The sequence below is a fragment of the Schistocerca cancellata genome, chromosome 4 (assembly GCF_023864275.1).
Source record: "Schistocerca cancellata isolate TAMUIC-IGC-003103 chromosome 4, iqSchCanc2.1, whole genome shotgun sequence".
Classification (NCBI taxonomy): domain Eukaryota; kingdom Metazoa; phylum Arthropoda; class Insecta; order Orthoptera; family Acrididae; genus Schistocerca; species Schistocerca cancellata.
This window is the reverse complement of record NC_064629.1, coordinates 77367198-77387793: the sequence shown is the minus strand read 5'-3', so window position 1 is coordinate 77387793 and position 20596 is coordinate 77367198. Positions and strand designations below refer to the sequence as shown.

At 43.1% G+C, this 20596-nt stretch overlaps 1 protein-coding gene across 1 annotated transcript in view; it reads left to right on the top strand.

The window, feature by feature from the left end:
- Positions 1-20596, top strand: part of LOC126183648 (xaa-Pro aminopeptidase 3-like) — a 208967-nt gene that overhangs the window by 110744 nt on the left and 77627 nt on the right. The window contains exon 3 of the mRNA XM_049925791.1: positions 3569-4051. Coding sequence (XP_049781748.1) covers positions 3569-4051 — 483 coding nt within the window. The remainder of the gene's footprint in view (positions 1-3568; positions 4052-20596) is intronic.

Genomic DNA, 20596 nt, shown 5'->3' with positions numbered 1-20596 from the left:
GATTCATTTCCGGCCAACGGCTCAACATGCGAATGCTGATGCTTTGTCTCGCCTTCCCATGGGTCCTGATCAGGCATTCAATAGGGACGAACTTTTGTGTTTCCACCTGGATGTTGCCGAGCAGCAGGTTGTGGACGGGTTCCCCATCACTGGGGACAGGCTGGCGGCTGCTACGGGTTCTGACCCTACCCTCTCCCGGGTTTTACGCTGTATTCAGGAGGGTTGGCCAGATCGCCCGTCCGCTAAGACTTCTGATCCGTTGCGGAACTACTACACTTTGCGCTACCGCCTCACGGCTAGGGATGGTGTTATCCTCCTCTCCACTGACAATGCTTCGCCGCGTGTTGTGGTACCTGCGTCTTTGCGTGCTTCGGTCTTGCACCTCCTTCACCAGGGGCACTGGGGTGTGTCTCGCACAAAATCTCTGGCGCGCCGTCATGTGTACTGGCCTGGCATCGACTCTGAAATCGCACACATGGTCGCTGCCTGCGGCCCTTGTGCATCACAGGCCGCTGCCACGAAGTCATCTTTGTCACCGTAGCCTTTGCCTGAGAAGCCCTGGTAGCGCATTCATGCTGACTTTGCGGGACCCTTTTTAGGTACTTATTGGCTCCTCGTAATTGACGCCTATTCTAACTTTCCTTTCGTTGTCCGTTGCACGTCACCTACCACTGCGGCAACCACCAGTGCTCTCGCCCGCATTTTTTCTTTGGAAGGCCTCCCCTCTACTCTTGTTACTGATAATGGTCTGCAATTTGCCTCTTCCGACTTTGCGGAATTTTGTGCTCGTCACGGCGTTACGCATGTCACGGCCCTGCTGTTCCATCCCCAATCCAACGGTGAGGCTGAACGACTGGTCCGCACATTTAAGGCTCAGATGCGGAAACTTCTGACTTCTTCTGCTGCTGATGATGCGCTTCTCCAGTTCCTGGCGTCTTACCGTTTCACCCCCATGGGCGATCACAGCCCGGCTGAGCTCTTACATGGCCGACAGCCCCGCACGCTACTTCATCTTCTGCGGCCTCCCACCTCACGGCTGCGGGTGCCTTCACTTGGCCGGTTCACCGCCGACGACCTCGTCTGGGTACGGGGATATGGCAGGCAGCCAAAATGGAGCCCGGGCCACATCTTACGACACCGTGGCAGACGCCTGTATGAAATCCAGACGGACACGGGTGTTGCAGTGCGTCATTCGGACCAGGTTCGGCCTCGGGTGCCAGCAACGCCTGTTCCAAATGCTGTCATACCACCTTTGGCTCTACCTGATGCTCGGGATCTTGGCATCTCTCAATACTCACAATGCAGCCCTCTCACCGTCATCGCGATGCCAGCACCAGAACGGACGCCACCAGGAGACGTGCCCATGCAGGAACCGGAGGACCATCCTCTGTCAGAGTACATCTACTCGCCTCCTCCTCCAACGGACGCCGACACATCGCCCATGTCTCCTGTCATATCAACTGGATTTGCCGCAACGGGCAGATTGGTGCATGGGGCCCCAGCAGATTCGACCCCTACGTCTCCTGTCATCTCGACCCGTTATCATCGGGGACACTTCCGTCCGTACGGGAAGCCTCCTCCTCGAGACTTTACGGCGAGTCAAACAAAGCCTATGGACGTTAGTCATCTCCAGGACACCTCCATCAAGACCAGTGCAACAATTTCAAAGGGGGGGAAAAGTGTTGTGACTCGCCGATTATTCAAAGTGCCGCCGCGCAAGTACGCACGTCCTCTACGTGTGGCGCTGTCTGCCAGCCATGCAGCAGCTGCGCCACCTATGCGGTCAGCCGAGCAGCGGCCGCTAGACTGAGACTCAGTGTTAAATCGAATGCCGACTTGTACACAGGTCAACTTACTCAGTGACTTATATGTGTTGTTGTGTTGTCTGAAATATGTATTAAATTTGAAGATTTAACAGAAACACTTAGAAAAATGGATGCTGGAGTTTGTGAAACAGTTACACCTGATGTATTTCACAGATATTTCACTGTACCACTGTACACTTCACATTATTAGTCCAGAAATTTGTTAAAGTATAAGGATAGAGTCTGAAAGACTTTATGTAACTTGAACTGTGCAAGTTATTTTATGTGGTAATTTTCTTTGTCAATAGCAGCATGCCTGTTTTGATTTATTACCAATGTAGCATATTCACACAAGTGATAACTCTACAGATTTTCCCCATCAAAGCATGCTGTAAGGTTATTAACTTGTTTTGTGCCTCATAAGTCTCATAGATTTTCTTCTTCACCTTACTTCTCCTGATACATGCTCTAAACAATTGTGAAATGATTGCTCACAACACATGTGAGTTTTTCCACTTCATTCAATTTCATATCTTTAAACACATTTATGGTGATCATCTTGCATGATTATATTGGAACTTTGGTAATCTAATTCTGCAGGTTGGGCTCTTAGTAGCCTACCAAAATTTAAGAAGTGCCCATCCATAGTTAAAGAAATGATTGACTAACTGACTGCAAATCACCTACTTCTATAGTATCTGTATTCAATGTAAAATTGTAATTGCAATATTTGAGTGTTAGCTGCCGATGGACTCTTGCTTTGTGTGTGATGTCTGTATAAAAATGGGTGTAGGGAGATAAATGGTAAAATACACGACAATTACACCTTCAGTAATAATAATATAAATATGGGAAAAATTGTTAGTATATATACACATAAGTTAATGAAGTAATTTGGTTTAATTATAAGCTGTATAATCTAAGAATGAGAAAAATGATAGGTATTGTCTATGAGCGGAAAGTTATACCAGTTGTTGGGATTTCCAAAGCCTGCCAAGAAATTTCAGGAAACTTAATTTTCTGATTGGAATATTTCAAAACCAACTTGTTATTTTAGTAAAGCTGTACACTTCTGGAATGTGAGAAATGGGGACTACAAAACTGTTCTTTCAAAGATGGGAATGAGGGCTTTCAAACAAAGTAAGTCAGCATTAAAACAAATAATTAGTAGTGGGGTCAAATATAAAAGTGCATGTGGTTAACATTACTCTACAATTGTGAATACTTCTTTAAATAAAATGTTTCTTCCAAAACTAAGTATACTGTGGAGTGTTATCATTCATTGGCCCAAGTGGTTAGTAGTGGAACATGTTATTCTCTAGACTCGACATGTCACATCACAACTGTTATCATCAGTGGTCTGAAAATTATAACTCAAATAATAATGTTTAGCAAAATCCTGCATAATAATTAGCAATTGTCTGTGCTTGTGGCTTGTGCCTTAAGTGTAGAAAAGTTATCAGAAAAGGAAAAAAAATGTTTATTTTAGGAGTGGGACTGTAGCAAGTGGGATTTATTGCTACATTTCAGTGTTGCATATCACTTGAGCCCTTTCTCCAATCATACTACTGAACAAATAAATGTTTTCAGTACAATGGCGGTCTTTTCTCTTTATCAGTTCAGTATATTCACCACCATGAAGCATACTACATCAGTTTATGTACCTATGATTGACAGTGGATTACCTTTTTTGTGTATCAAGCTTTAAATGACACCCTTGTATATTTACTCATTTTATGTCACATACTTCTTTTCTCTTTCAGGTACTTCCTGGCCTCTGTATACAGGAATTTCAAGAACGCCGTCAGAAGTTGCTGTCCAGCATACTGAGATATGAACCAAACCTGAATCATGTCATTGTTATACCATCAGCCACAAAAATGTTCATGACTGAGAAAATTCCATATCCATTCCGACAGAACTCAGATTTCCTGTATTTGACTGGATGTTTGGAACCTGAATGTGCCTTAGTGATGTCATCTCATTCTGAGAAGTCCAAGTCTGTGTTGTTTCTAAGAAATAAGGACCCACAAGCCGAACTCTGGGATGGGCCTCGCACCGGAATTGATGCAGCTCCTTCATTTTTTGGTGTAGATGAGGCATTACATATAAGAGATCTTGGAACATTTCTTCAATCCTATGCCAAAGGAACAAGTTCATTTTATCTGTGGTATGAATATATTCAACCTGTGCAACCAAACCTGCATAAAGTGATGCGTGACTTTCTCAATGGAAAGTGGAATAAGGTAACTATATAGATGCTAAGAAAATATATTCAAAAATGAAGTACACCTTTATAAACATCATATTTCTTCACCATATTTGTTATTTGAAAGAGTTATTTAAATTTAGACCAAGCAAGATGGGATAGTGGCCCTTCAGCCCAATGCCAGCCTTTTGACATTACGTCACTTCAGCAGCCTATGTTGCAATTTTGCAAATCAAGGTGGTCACTGGGCATTGAATCCAGAACCTCCACATTAGCCAGAAATGATAATCACTAGATTGCAGAGGCAGTGAAGTGGTTGAGGCCCTGTACTCCAATCCAGTAGGAATGGGGTTAAAATCTCCATATGGACTTCCATATTTAGGTTTCCTATGGTTTCTCTATATTGATTAAGTGAACTACTGTTATCGTTCTCTGAAGAGGACATGGTCTGGGTGATTTCCTTCCCTATCCTCATCCTAACTGCACTTATGCTCCATGTGGAAGCTTCCTTTTTCTATCCAATTTGTGTTTGAATCTGTAGATCATGTTTTTAGATGAAATTTGAGAAATATGAGGCTTGGAACTTTAATAGTGGCAACTGCTTATTTACAGCTCGTAAAAAATAGGTGTTTCAAAGTTTTACTGACTTTCAAAGTAGTCACCAGCGTTGCCAGTGATGTGGAAGTCATAGGATACTCTTGGCAGTGCCAGTTGTGTTGATAGTTCGAGCGGCGTGGTCTGTTGCCCGACGAATTTTTAGCAGTTCTGAAGCGAATGCCGTGAAGTGTTTCCTTCAGTTTAGAAATTGGGTTGAACTCATGAGGTCTTAAGTCAGGGGAGTGCAGTAGGTGGTATAGCACCTAGCAGCCCCATCAGTCAAATAAATCAATAACAGCTTGCACTGTACGTGTTTGAGCATTGTCCTGTAAAATGATGGTCACGTCCTGCAGAAAGTGTCATCACTTGTGTCTCTGTGCTGTTCATTTTTGGAACACAACCTGTGACCAGCTTAGAGACAGAAGCGATGACACTTTCTGCAGGACGTGACCATCATTTTACAGACCAATGCTCAAGCATGTACAGTGCAAGCTGTTATTGATTTGTTTGACTGATGGGGCTGCTTAGTACTATACTACCTACTGCACTCCTCTGACTAAAGCCCTTGTGAGTTCAACTCAATTTCTAAACTGAGGGAAACACTTCATGGCATTCACTTCAGAACTGCTACAAATTCGTCGGGCAATAGACTGCGCCGCTCGAACTGTCAACACAACTGGCACTACTAAGAGTATCTTAAGACTTCCACATCACTGGCAATGGGTTATACACAATGCTGGTGGCTACTTTGAAGGCCAGTAAAACTTTGAAACATGTATCTATTTTGTACAAGCTGTAAATAAATAGTTGCCACTATTAAAGTTCCAACCCTTGTATCTCTGTGCATCAATAAAATATTTGAAATTTACACACCAAAAGGTATGAAATGTGTAAAAGTAAGCCTTGTTTCTTCAACTATTTAGACTAATTGGTTCTTTTACGCAGGAGACTTATATTACTTCAGTTTTGTGCACATTTGAAAGATCCATTTTTAATCATTTTAGCAGAAAATAGAAAATGTATTGTATGAAAAATTTTGTGTTATACAACAATATAAGGAAAAGGATAGTAGCTACTCAGCATATAGCAGAGATTCTGAGTCGCAGAAAGGGACAAAAAAAAAAAAAAGGGCTATTGGAAAGTTAGCTTTTGGCCAACAAAGTCTTTGTCAAAAATAGACAAAACACACACACACACACACACACACACACACACACACACACACACAAACAGTTCCTAAAATTGTAGTCTTCAGATATTTCATAAAATGATAAACTAAATTTTAAGCATTGCTTCTTATCACTTTTGAGAATGGATTTTCATAGTATGTTGGTAAATATCTAATTTCATGAACTGTTTACCTGCTCCCATGGAGTGGTCGCATTTTTATCACAGATTTATGCTCTGGAAGGGTGATTTGTTTTGGGGAAGACAACTCTATAGCTAAGGATCATCAGAGTGTACATTCTGCCTGGAATTAAGTTGTTTTTTAAAAACATTAAGACAGCACAGTGTCAAGCTCAAATGGGGCTTTAGTTTTTGGGCACTACAAGAAAGATGTTGGTCATTGAGGGGAGCTCTCAAAATTCCAAGTGCTCACATTACATTATGAGTCCAAGAATGTACTGCTTTCACCAAGGTACATCGTATGTGATGAAAATGATAAAATTCAGGAAGCATAGGCTTATGTAGAAGGGCATTGAGAATACTCCATCCAAGACAACGTGTTGCATCCTCCCTATCAAAAAGTTCTCAATCGAGTCACAGATTTCTCTTATATCCCATATGATTGTACTTTTGACAGTAAGCATATGTCTGGTACCGAGTCAAATGCTTTTGGGTAATCAAGAAATACTGCAACTTCCTGCTTGCCTTGATCCAAAGCTTTCAGTACATCATGTGAGAAAAGTGAGAGTTGGATTTCACATAATCAATGTTTTCAGAATCCGTGCTGTTTGGTATGGAGGAGGTCATTCTGTTTGAGATAAGAATTTGTTATAAGATTCTACAACAAATTGATTCAAGGATATCAGATGTTAGTTTTGTGGGTCACGTCTGCTACCCTTCTTGTAGAAAGGTATGACGTGTGCTTCTTTTCCAAGAACTGGGCCTGGTTTCTTGTTTGAGGGATCTTTGATAGTTTATAGTTGGAATAGAGGCTAACTCAGCTGCAAATCAAGTATAGAATCGGATAGGGATTCCATCAGGTCCTGGAGCTTTGTTCAGTTTTAATGATTTCAACTGTTTCTCAACACGACTGACACTAATACTTGTTTCACTCATCTTTTCAGTGGTATGAGGATTAAATTGGAATGATTCTTGTGGGTTTTCCTTCATAAAGGAACATTTGAAAACAAAGTTAAGCATTTCAGCTTTTTATTTGCTACCCTGTTTCCAATGTGGGTCACAGTCTGCAGTTGGTTGCACCCTGTTCCCTCAGTGGGTACCAGAATAGCCTTTTCAACATGTTAAATGAGGGCCCCAGGTGCACACACTGAGTTCACATTGTGTCCTTTCCTGTCCCTTTCTACCATCATTCAACATACGTTTGAAGTGCGAATCATTAATAGACTCCTATTCTTTTTTGGGGTTGCCTCCTCTTGGCACCAGACAAAGCAGGTTTCATCAAAAAGACTGCACCTCAAACTTGTTAGTTAGGGGGATAGGTACAACACCTTGAGTTCTCCCTGGTTCCCATCCACCATGTACGGGATGCCTAGCTCTACCATTGAAATGCCACTCACAGTCAAGTGGACGAGTAATGACAGATCCTGTACTTTCTGCAGAGGAGACAGGAGCCACAGGAGCAGATAGTACTTTAGGTACCTTTGGTACCAGTACCATGGTTATCTGATTCTAGCGAGCTCTTCCATCATGACGACTTGCAGCAGCTGCCTCTCGTTTGACAGTAGCCAGGGTGATTTCCAGCTGCTTATGAATGTCAACCAACTCATTCCAGATTCAGGAGCAGCATTCACAGTGGGGCTGCATTTTAGCTGGTGTGATATATTACAGGACAACGAACAAATAACTTTAAATTAAACCCACTGTGTATCTTTTAATCTCTTGAGCTATAAACTTACTAATTCCCTATAAGAATTGAAGAAAATACACAAAATGAGATTTCTATTAAGGCAACAGAAACCCTGTGGTAAAAATTAGTAGTTTCCTAAAACTTTTTGAGGTTAATTATAGTTGTTAGCAAACGTGAAAACAGAGTTAATTTATGATAAATGTAGATATTATATAGGGCTACTCCTCTTTAAGGGAAAACTAGGTGTAATACGATATGTTAGAATATCTGCTACAGTAACTTTTATGTCCACCACAAGAAACACATACTCAGCTGAATTGATTAATTGTTTATTCACACAATTCTGTTTATTTGGACAAACAACTTAAATGTATTTGGAGAGTCTTCAAGATTAAACAACAAATAAATACACACTTCTTTTGTAATTCTTAGATGGCTTAAAACTCTATTTTTGCTACTGCCAAGAATTAAGTTACGTGCTAGACTATATTGTGGAAACAGAAGTTAAGTTCTGAAATACTGCTAGTCTGCTCATCTTGAATGCTTTGTTCTTTTATGATTACGAGTGCTGTGAAGTTAAATTTTTTTACTGCAATCCCTGAAACGATGTCCTACTCCAGACCTGCCTGGCTGATAGTGTCTGATTCCCAATAGTGTGATATTGTGGTCAGAAGAGTGGTGGTGAATGGTGGACTGGACAATGACAGCTGCAGTGGCAGCATCTGTGGTGATGATCATCAGTTCCAGGCAGGTGATGTCACTGCTTTCTACTGCTTCAGTGAGAGCTTAAATCCTTGCTTCATGAATGATTACTTTGTTTTGATTGGCTGCAGAGCTGGGCCATGGAAGCAGAACATAGTGCCAATCAGCACACGTCAAGTCTAGCTGCGCATGATGATGATTGCGGTTTCAAAGTGACCACTGGAGTAGCCCTCTGCTGACTTTCTCACCCTGCCATGATACAAGCGGAGCAATGGGCATTTGAATATTGTGGCCAGCAAACATTCGGCTCCTAGCACTCCGTGGTAGGTGCACCAAAACAGTAACTAAATCACAAATAGCAATTTAATACCAAAAGCACATTTACTTTTATTGACATACATTGAAATTCAGGGGTGTTCTGTTCTTTGGAAAAATAAGTTGCATATCAAAACCTTTTGTTGTATGGAGAAAGTGATATTCTGTGAGTAAGGTCGCAGGTCACTATAAGCATAACTAGGCCTAAAATGGTGGAAAGTGCACCAGATTCCTTGTGTTTTTTTTCTTTTTTACACATCTTCAATTGTAAAATTTCCTGGAATGTGCTCATATTGTTGCTGAAGCTTGCTAGTATTGTGTTTGAATAGTTTTCCAGGTTGAACCTCTGTAACATTTTAAAACTCATGAGTAACCCTTAACTGAAGAGTACAGCTGGTTTTTTAAGGAAAACTTCCAATTTGGAGGGTTTGGAGTGGGAAAGGGGCTAATGGAATTGTAAAGTAAGGAATGCATTATTATACATTGTAGGAAGTGTGCTTATGCTACTTGCAAGGGGACACGACACTCCATGTTGGTTACAGTGAAAACGTACACACATAATTATGCTTTAGTCACACGAGTCATAGAGTGAAATAACTACTGTAGTATGTAGATCAGTTCATAAAGTTTCCCACAGTTTATTCTGAATAACAAAAGCAAATTGAGTGGAGAATTTGCAGTTGACGCCAGCGTGGTTGTATAACGTAAAGAAGTGGTTCCTAGAGATGTTTTTTTTCTTTTATATCTGTATTATGACAGGTTCAACTGGATGTGTGCCTCTTTCTTTTGCTCTGTCTCTCTTTCTTAATATGCTAGTAACTTCATCTGTTTTCAATGTCCTCCAATATTCCAAGCCTCGTACTTCTTCTCCATTGCTTCCCTGCAATCTTTCCTGTGAGTACTATTCAATGCAGGCAATTTCTTCACAACATGTGCCTCAACCAAGATGTTTTCCTTATTTTTATATAATTTCCACTAATGTTCTTTCCTCTCCTAATCAAAGGTATGTGTCTAGCGAGTAACTTCCACAAATAATTTCTGCGTGTTTTTGCTTAAGTGTTTACATTAGAACAAAAGCTTGCACAAATTTACTTCTGCAAGTCACTTAGGCAAGTTAATTCCAGCAACTTGCTGCAGATACTTCCAGAAGTGTTTCCACTAGAGTTATGTGATGAAACACTCAAGTGGAATATGTGAGTGTAGGCTTTCTTGGCGAATTTCATTTATGAAGTCTTCACGGGTTGTCAGCCGAGATATCAATTCGCCCGAAGATGACGGAGACGCATTCCGTCGAAACGTTGCTACAAGACGATGATGCTACTTGGCTGACAACCTGTGAAGACTTCACGTATGACATTTGCCGAGAAAGCCTGCACTCATATATAACATACCTCTACGGGGATGATATACGTCACAGTTAAAAGATGCTGCAGAAGCTATGGAGCAAGAAGGGGAAGCTGCTCACCAGGTCGGCCTTCGTACTCCGATGTCAGGATAAAGAAGTGATGCCTAAGTTTGCCAACTTGTGGCATCTTGTCAATACCAACAGGACGAGACACATCTTTGAATGGCTTCCTGTCTCCCAGAACACACTGGATAGAAGGCAATATCTTTGCCAATGGTGAATGGTCCACGAAGAAAGCCACCGAAAGGCAGTGCAAGAAATTCCTTTGACTTTTGGAAGTCCGACAATAGAAGAAAAACCGTCTCCCGACAAGGTGGTCATTAATCTAACAAACAAGGAACCTACTCTGTAGGAATCAGCATGGGTTTCGAAAAAGACGGTCATGTGAAACCCAGCTCGCGCTATTCGTCCACGAGACTCAGAGGGCCATAGACACGGGTTCACAGGTAGATGCCGTGTTTCTTGACTTCCGCAAGGCGTTCGATACAGTTCCCCACAGTCGTTTATTGAACAAAGTAAGAGCATATGGACTATCAGACCAATTGTGTGATTGGATTGAGGAGTTCCTAGATAACAGGACGCAGCATGTTATTCTCAATGGAGAGAAGTCTTCTGAAGTAAGAGTAATTTCAGGTGTGCCGCAGGGGAGTGTCATAGGACCGTTGCTGTTCACAATATACATAAATGACCTGGTGGATGACATCGGAAGTTCACTGAGGCTTTTTGCAGATGATGCTGTGGTGTATCGAGAGGTTGTAACAATGGAAAATTGTACTGAAATGCAGGAGGATCTGCAGCGAATTGACGCATGGTGCAGGGAATGGCAACTGAATCTCAATGTAGACAAGTGTAATGTGCTACGGATACACAGAAAGATAGATCCTTTATCATTTAGCTACAAAATAGCAGGTCAGCAACTGGAAGCAGTTAATACCATAAATTATCTGGGAGTACGCATTAGGAGTGATTTAAAATGGAATGATCATATAATGTTGATTGTCGGTAAAGCAGATGCCAGACTGAGATTCATTGGAAGAATCCTAAGGAAATGCAATCCGAAAACAAAGGAAGTAGGTTACAGTAAGCTTGTTCGCCCACTGCTTGAATACTGCTCAGCAGTGTGGGATCCGTACCAGATAGGGTTGATACAAGACATAGAGAAGATCCAACGGAGAGCAGCGCGCTTCGTTACAGGATCATTTAGTAATCGCGAAAGCGTTACGGAGATGATAGATAAACTCCAGTGGAAGACTCTGCAGGAGAGACGCTCAGTAGCTCGGTACGGGCTTTTGTCAAAGTTTCGAGAACATACCTTCACCGAAGAGTCAAGCAGTATATTGCTCCCTCCTACGTATATCTCGCGAAGAGACCATGAGGATAAAATCAGAGAGATTAGAGCCCACACAGAGGCATACCGACAATCCTTCTTTCCACGAACAATACGAGACTGGAATAGAAGGGAGAACCGATAGAGGTACTCAAGGTACCCTCCGCCACACACCGTCAGGTGGCTTGCGGAGTATGGATGTAGATGTAGATGTAGATGGATGGGCCGACATGAGAGGTGCTGTCTGAGGGCCTAAACTTCGCCCCGGTTCCGAGACCCTGCCGAAACGGGACATCATAAATGGGGTAGAGCAAGCCGTAATGAGACTACCTGAAGAGGCTGCAGAAGAAGTAAGAAGAGATGTCTGCAAAGTACTAGACAAAGCAAAGATACTGAAGAATAACATTTCGGCGGCAGAACACGAGGCACTACGGGCACTCAGGGAGGACCAGGACACAGTGGTCTTGACAGTGGACAAAGGGGATGCGACGGTGCTGCTTAAATCAGAAGACTATTGGCAAAAAATCTATGCCTTCCTGCAGGATCCTGCCTACAAACAACTAGGGAAGGACCCCACCATCACAGTGACTCGCAAGTCTATTGAGATGCTTATCAACTCTGGACTAGAGAAGAATATCATCAGGAAGCTGTACCCGAGGGCACTGGCACCACCACGTCTCTATGGCCACCCAAAGGTCCACAAAGAAGGCGTCCCATTACGACCTATTTTGAACACTATTAACTCACTGACATATGGTATTGCTAAGCATTTATCACAGATGCTAAAACCCTTGGTGGGTTACAGTCCACACCATGTGAAAAACTTGGCTGAGTTTGTGAAGGTACTACAGGGCATGCGGCTGGAAAATGAAGACCTACTAGTCAGCTTCAATGTGACATCCTTATTCATACGAGTGCCAATAGAAGACTCCCTGGCTTTACTCGAAGAACATTTTGAGGAGGATATCATCGAGCTCTTTCGCCATGTGCTAACCACCACCTATTTCAAATGTGGTGGGAAGTTCTACGAACAGATAGGTGGTGTAGCTATGGGCTCCCCCCTAGCACCGGGCATAGCCGATCTGTACGTGGAGCACTTTGAAAACCTAGCACTGGACACTGCTAAACACAAGCCAAAAGCCTTCTACAGGTACGTTGACGATACTTCTGTAGTTTGGTCACATGGCAGGGACAAACTGCTAATGCGCTGGTCCTCCAACAGCCAAGATCCCGAGAATTCTCAAGAAACATAAAGCGAAGACCATTTTCCGCTTAGTGGGAAAAATCAAAGACCTTCTCGGTTCAACCGAAGATCCACTAGGTCTGACGACATCTGGTGTGTACGAGATCGGATGTGAATGTGGGATGCAATATGTAGGACAGACGCAGCATTGCATATCTCAGCACTGCAATGAACACATCGAGCATGTACGCTTGGGTCAGACCGACAAATCTGGTGTGGCGGAACATAGTATTGACGAGAAGCACACCTTCGATTTTGAGGACACACAGAAAATATGCAGTATAAACGGATTTTTAGACTCAGTAATCAAAGAGTCCATAGAAATATGGTTACACGACAAGCTAATCAACTGCAAGAGTGGCTACCATCTCAGCACAGCCTGGGAGCCTGCAATTAGTAAAATCAGAGAAGAATGTTCTGTTCCACAAAGGGCCATGGACAGAGCAGAGACGGATGCCGGAACACGAACCCCACAAACAGAGACGGATGCCGGGACACGAACCCCACACACACGTGCCCCCCACCACCGGCTGTTCCAGGCCCATTGAGTGATTCCGCGGGCGCATGATTGGCCAGTGACAGGAAGCGGAGAGCGGCCCAGCAGAGATATCAGCCCGCGACTGACGATATCCCAACAGTTTGCCTGAAGATGATGGAGACGCATTCCATTAAAACGTTGCTACGAGACGACACTACTTGGCTGACAACCCATGAAGGCTTCATATAGGCAAGTGGAAGTTTACAATATCATGCTTAAAAATCAGAGCAGCTGCAACTTTTGCTGCTTTACTATTATTAAAGAAGAAGCATGGTGAAAAACAAAGAGTTAAAAAAATGTTTGGGAGAAGAAATGGTTTCAGAGCTATTAATGTTTCTAAGAAGTGCTTCATTAATTTCTTTTCGATACAGGGCCTGTAATTTGTAATTTTTTTTTTTGTGTGTGTGTGTGTGTGTGTGTGTGTGTGTGTGTGTGTGTGTTTTGCAGTATATTTTAGTGTGCCTTGGCTTATAACTCTGTTATGTAAAATCCACTTGTTTGGTGCTCCACAGTACAGCAAAGCATTTCACTTTCTGAATTAACAGTTGTGTTCTTTCAATGCTCCACAAGTACTCCTCAGTTTGTGACATGATGTGTTTTTACTGGTATTCAAAACACAAAACTTCTGCAGGTTAGAGAAAAACTTCCAGCAATTGGGTATGACAAGTCATTGCAGAAAAACAAAAAAGTGTTTCCCACTAACTTGTGGAAGCTTCTTCTGGAAGCTGATGAAACTTATGAAGCTGACTTGCAGCTGTAGCTTCTATAAATGACTTGCAGAAGTCTTCTTACTAGTGAACACACATCTTTTGGAGATGTATATATATCTCTGTTTACTTCAAGCATTTCTTGTCCTGTTGTTATGAAGTATTCCATGGCATCTCATTTTTCTTTTATATTAAAAAAACCAGAAACCCACCTCGATTGCGAAAAATGCACCTAGTTTTAACCTAGGTTTCGGCGTAGATAACTACACCTTCTTCAGAACAATAAATCCACAAGTGCCTAAGAAGACCTTTGTCGATGATTAAAAGAACACCATGGCTTCTGAAGAAGGTGTAGTTATCTACACCGAAACCTAGGTTAACACTAGGTGCATATTTCGCAATCAAGGCGGGTTTCTGGTTCAACGATTGCCGACGCGCTGAGATGTTGAAGGTTCATATTTCTTTTCCATTCCTGCATCCATCCTGATCATTTTGAATGTTTTCTTGAATTTTTGTCTCCAATGGCCTTTTGTAATGTGTCATAACCCCCCCACCCCTCGCCCTCAGGGAGCTCACTGCTCTTTGGCAGATTCATACTTGGCTACCATGTGTACCCAGCCTATGCAGCATCGTTTCCCTTCCATGCTGCATATCTATCCTCTTGCTATTCTTTTTCTCCTCCCTTTGGGAAAATGTCTGGGATGTTTTTGGGAATGTGTTCTGCATCATCAGTACCCTGACATCAGAACAGTCTCTCCACTGTTTTTTGTTCCTCTTTTCTTTCTTTGTTACCCTTTTCCTGTTCTTCCTCTGCTTCATCATTTGGGGTTCCTCTTTTTCTCTTCCTCCCTGTGTGCTCCTGAAGGCCAGTGACACATAACAGGTGACTGGGTAACGCATAATTCCCAGCCCTGGGTTGACAGGTAGGGTTCGCATGTACCCCAGGTACAGATCAGGCCCAGTGATGGGTGATTGCCTGTACTGCTACCTCCCCAAATTGCTGATTGTTCCCTCTATCAGGTGTTCAGGAGGCGTGACCTGAGGTGTAAACAATCATGTAAGGTGGGTGCGCCCCTTCTGAAGGGGGGGCCACCATCGGAGACACTGGCAATCATGGGGGATTTTTTTGCAATGAGCCAATCATCTTCTTCCCAGTCAATGTCTACCAAACATAAACAGAATGAGGCTAACAATTCAAAGATCCTCCCAGCAGCACCATGGTTCCTCGTGGTTTCAGTTCTTTGCTACAGTCAATCTGTTTCTTATTCAGAAAGGTGTTGATGCAGTTGCCGGCTCTGTGAAATCCTGCTCCCATTTATGAAATGGCACTTTGCTTTTGGAGACTACTTCTAATTCTTAAGCACAAATACTGCTTGCATTTTCACTCCTCCATGGCTGTCCTGTTCATGTCGAGGCCCATCGAACACTGAATTCTTCCCATGGTGTTATTTACACTAGGCTGCTCAATGGTCTGACCAAGGCAGAAATCCAAGTGTACCTCTCTGATCAGTGAGTCATTGCAGTCCATCAGCTGATGAAAAAGGTAGATGCATCCTTAGTGCCTACATGCTCTCGTTTTCTACCTTTTGCATCATGAAGCAAAGTCACCTGCTTCACAACAGGCAGGCCGGAAAGGATGGAAGGAATAGTCCCACAAAGACTTCCTACGTCCCTCCAGCCAACCAACATCTGAGTCTTCCTCTGTCAACCGGAAAGGCTCCAAGAAGTCAAACGGTCTTCTCCTTCACCAACTCGGAGATCCTCTTCGATGATGTAGACACGTGATACTCTTGCCAAGTCGACCTCTGTGTTGCCATTGTGCACCACCAACAGTTTTTCTGCCCTGGACTCCAGAGACCAAGAGAAGGAGAGTGCCAGTGCCTCTATAGATCTCATGGAGCAGGATCCTCCAGTCTCTGTGCCCTGTAGCAGCGAGTCTTCAAAGGCTGACACTAGGCAGCTGCTGATTTGACACGCCTTCATTTTTTCCCTCCTCCCCTTTCCTCATTATGACTCTCCTCCAGTGGAACATTTGTGGCATTAAGTCCCAAAAAGAGGACTTAAGGCTGCTCTTAGAATTGCAGTGCCTACTTGTTCTCTGCTTCCAGGAAACAAAAGTGTGTCCTCATGACTGCCTTGAGCTCTCGCATTTCTTCCCTGTTAACTTTGACCTTCCCCCAAAGGATGGCATCCCATTTCATGGGGGAGTCATGCTTCTCATCTGGGATGATGTTCATAGTCGGCCTATCTCCCTGGCTACCTGGCTTCAACCTGTTGCTGTCCGCCTTTTCCTTCCCCACTTGATCTTTTCCCTTTGTACCGTTTACATCCCCCCATCATTCGGTGTCACCAGGGCAGACTTCTTCCAGCTTATTGGGTAACTCCTTCAGCCCTTGCTGCAGCTCGGTGACTTTAATGCACACCATCCCTTTTGGGACTTGTCCAGAACCTGTCAGAGAGGTGCCCTCTTGGTTGACCTTCTCAGTCACCTTAACCTCATATGCCTTAACATGGGACCATCCACATTCCTTTCTGACTCCAGTAACACCTAGTCCCATGTGAACCTCTCCTTCTGCACTGCCCAGCTTGCCCAACATCTTGAGTGGTCCATGCTCTCTGACACGTACTCAAGTGACCATTTCCTGTGTGCCATCCAATTGCTGACTTCTACCCCGTCTATGTACACAGCCAAATGGCAGCTTTCTAAGGCTGACTGGAGGCTTTAATCGTCCCTGGTGACCACCTCTGAACATTTCCCCAGTTGCAATGACCAGGTAGAATATCTTACAAAACATTATTCTTACCACCACAGAATGTTCCATCACATGCACTTTCTCTTTGCTGCACCATCTCCCAGTCCCTTGGTGGACTGAGGCATGTGGTGATGCAATTTGCACGTGGAGACATCCTCTCCGCATTTTTAACTGTCATCCTATGATGGCCAACAGCATTCATTACAAACAGTTGCATGGACAGTGTCATCACGTTCTTCGGGATAGCAGAAAAGCTAGCTGGATTTCTTTTACTGGTACTTTTAACAGTTCCACACCATCTTCCGTCATGTGAGCCAACCTCTGAAGGCTGTCTGGGACCAAGGTCCATTCCCCAATTTCTGCCTGACAGTAGCAGATGATCTCATAGTGGACCATACTGCAATTTCCAACACCTTGAGTTGCTATTTAGTGGAGATTTTGAGGTCCACGCACTATCACCTTGCCTTCCTCCATTGGAAATGAGTAGAGAAGACTCAGGTGGTACAATTCTCTTCTCAGAAATGTGAGTGCTACAATGCCGCATTCACTATGAGGGAGCTAGATCATGCTCTCACTTTTTCCCCCTCTTGACAGTTCGCCATTACCTGATGGAAAATGGCTCTGAGCACTATGGGACTTAACTACTGAGGTCATCAGGCCCCTAGAACTTAGAACTACTTAAACCTAACTAACCTAAGGACATCACACACATCCATGCCCGAGGCAGGATTCGAACCTGCGACCGTAGCGGTCACGCGGTTCCAAACTGACGCGCTTAGAACCGCACGGCCACACCGGCCGGCTTACCTGATGGAATGCCCCTTTTTTTTTTAACTATTTACATTCTCATTTATGTTTTTCATCTAAGTTACCAGCCATTTTAGCAAATGACATGCAGCCTTTTGACTGCATTTTACTCTTTATCCATTGTAGCAATATGACGATGGACATTTAATCTTTAGTTCAGGATCTCTGTTTCTCTATGGCATATTTTACAGTCCTTTTCCAAAGTCCCTGTTTTTAGCTGTCTTTCCTTCTGTCAACTGGGCTTAATGAGTAGTTGTTTTTAACTCCTTTGTTCTCTTTGTGTTCTATGGTTCTGACTTGGGCATGTATTATGACCCTAGTTGTTTTTGTGCCTTGAAACAAAATAAAACAAGCAAACAAATGTACATAAAGCTAACTGTCATATAATTTCACAGTATTTGGTGTTGTGTTTGTTATGTGAAGGAACTAGAATAGTTTTAACTAAATTTACAGGTCAAATACCCTTGTAATATATCATATAGATAAAACTGGTCAGTCAGTATGTTGCTCCATTTCCTAAGTTTGTAGTATTTCAGCTGATACTTCATCACAGCTCATTGCTTAAATAGGCTTCCCCATTTCTCTGTAGCCTGATCTTAAAATCTCTATTTTCTGACAAAACTAATTTATGCTCACAGTTCCACAACAACCTTCACCTCTTTGGATTCCACCAGTCACCATCCCTCATAAACCTTGTACTGCAGAAACATATCTGCATGGCACAGGCATCCCAGACCACCTCTTCTACCTCCACAAGGTAAGGTTACTATGCAATCCTTACTAAATACATTACATCGCCAAAACTGAAACAGTTGCACTCCCAACACCTGGAAGAGCATTCCAGATGTCACCTCCATAACCTGTCCAACCTGCTGACGTCCTACTTTTACCTTGGGTCACCTGTATCCAGCAATATGTATCCTAACCACAATGAACCCCCTTGTCATCCCTTCACAGCACCCAGATCCTGTCTAGTTGACCTTTTCAATTTACTACATCTGCCAAAACTTCCTTTCAACACTCCACAAAATCTAGAAACCAAACAAAACCAAACTGTTGTTGTTAACCTTTCCACAAAAAAATCCTCAGTCCCACAGAAGTTTCGGACGCATCAAAAGGCCTCACTTTCAGCCCCACACCCAAGTTTAATGTTGTTGTACTTGTCAAATACCTACTCTCCTACTCCTGATCCCTACAGTGGAAACACTTCTTTGCCACCAGTCCCTCTACCCAAAGCCAACCTAACGCAACCTAAGCCTCTCCCAGTTCATATTACCATCCAACCATGACCTTCCTCCCCTTCCACCTAACCACCCCCTAGTCACCATTCAGGAATTCCTTACCTTCAACTTGGCCTCACCATCCATCCCCAGGTCCATTCCTAAGAACACTAACCTTTCAGCAGAAGAAAGGACAGCCATACCCAACCTCAAAACAGATTCTGACCTAATCGTCTATCCTGCAGACAAAGCGTCCATGATTGTCACAATGAATCGCAATGACTACCTGGCAGAAGGCTTCCACCAACTGTCTGACACCTCCACGTACAAGCTCTGCCATAGTGATCCCCTCCCAGAAGTCGAACATAGTCCCTACTGAAATCCTTAGGCCCTTCCCAGAACATCTTCCCTGATGTTGTGACTCGCCGATCATTCAAAGTGCCGCCGCGCAATTACGCGCGTCCTCTACGTGCGGCGCTGTCTGCCAGCCGTGCAGCAGCTGCGCCACCTAAGCGGCCAGCCGAGCAGCGGCCGCTAGACTGGGACTCGGTGCTCATTCGAATGCTAATGTGTACACAAGTCTTACTTGTCAACTTACTCTGTGACTTATACCGTATTTACTCGAATCTAAGCCGCACTCGAATCTAAGACGCACCTGAAAAATGAGACTCGAAATAAAGGAAAAAAAAAAAAAAAATTCCCGAATCTAAGCCGCACCTGAAATTTGAGACTCGAAATTCAAGGGGAAAGAAAGGTTGTAGGCCGCACCTCCAAATCGAAACAAAGTTGGTCCATTGTAATATGAGATACAATTTAGGTCGAATGAAAGACGATACAGCTACAGTAGTTTGGTTCGAGTCGTAAGATTAGCAGTTAAGCTTTACCAGGCAGCCATTGCTATGCGTCAGGCGCTCCGTCCGTATTTATACGGGTACCCTTCCTTTTTCACGTGCTTCATCTAGTTTGAATTGATTGCTTATTTTGCTTTGATCTGATAAGTGCCGTTTTCTTTGTTTAGGTGTTTACGTCACTCTAAGCTGAAAATGCATTACTGTACTGCGTCGGGCATTGTTTGTCGCATTACGATAGTGCGAGTTTACGGCCTGTCGCCGCCCGCGGCATGGCTTGCTTTTGTGCGCGCTACCGCTGCTTACAAAAAAAAAAAGAGAGAGAGATGAATCATCTCATTAGCGAAACAATGGCAAGAGACTGCTATTTGTTGTTATTTACACTGCTGCTTTCTTTGATAATGATCAACAAGAACCAAATAATAGACTGCGTATGATAGAACATGTTCTGAACGAGAGTTAGGCGAAAATTTTTCTCCGTTTGAAAACCTTTGCGGCCGCTTCTTTAGTACATCAAATTCTGCACAGAAATTAGTCATCTTAGATTTAAAAATCTAGTCATTTGCCATGCTTCATTTCTGACTGTATCACTATTAGGCATAAGAATAATACCAATATAAACATGACATGATACGATTATCCTTCCGCGTTTGCTGTTGTCTCACTCTAGTTTCGTAGTTTATTAGGCAAACAGGATTTAAATGAGATAGCAACAAACACGAAAGAATACATGGCAAAATGTTTATATTCGTATTATTCTTATGGTGAAGAGAATACTGCATGTGATTCACATTTCATCAGGTTCCTATTAGCAACAGTCTTGCCAGTCAGATTTTCGTAGTACATTGAAATTCTGCTAAATTCGAAGATGAACAATACTGAATTTGTATTTACTTAAAAAGCTCGTCTTCCACCTTTTTTTTAAAAAAATTTATTTTTGACGCAAAGGTTTTGTCGCCAGTATTTATCTCTGTGCCTACAAAGCATGCCCGTCTAGCGCTGCATATATTCGACGGCAGAAGTTAGTTGTGGCGGCACCTACCAACATTTTTCAGAACTTCCGCTTGCTTTGCACTCGATTCTAAG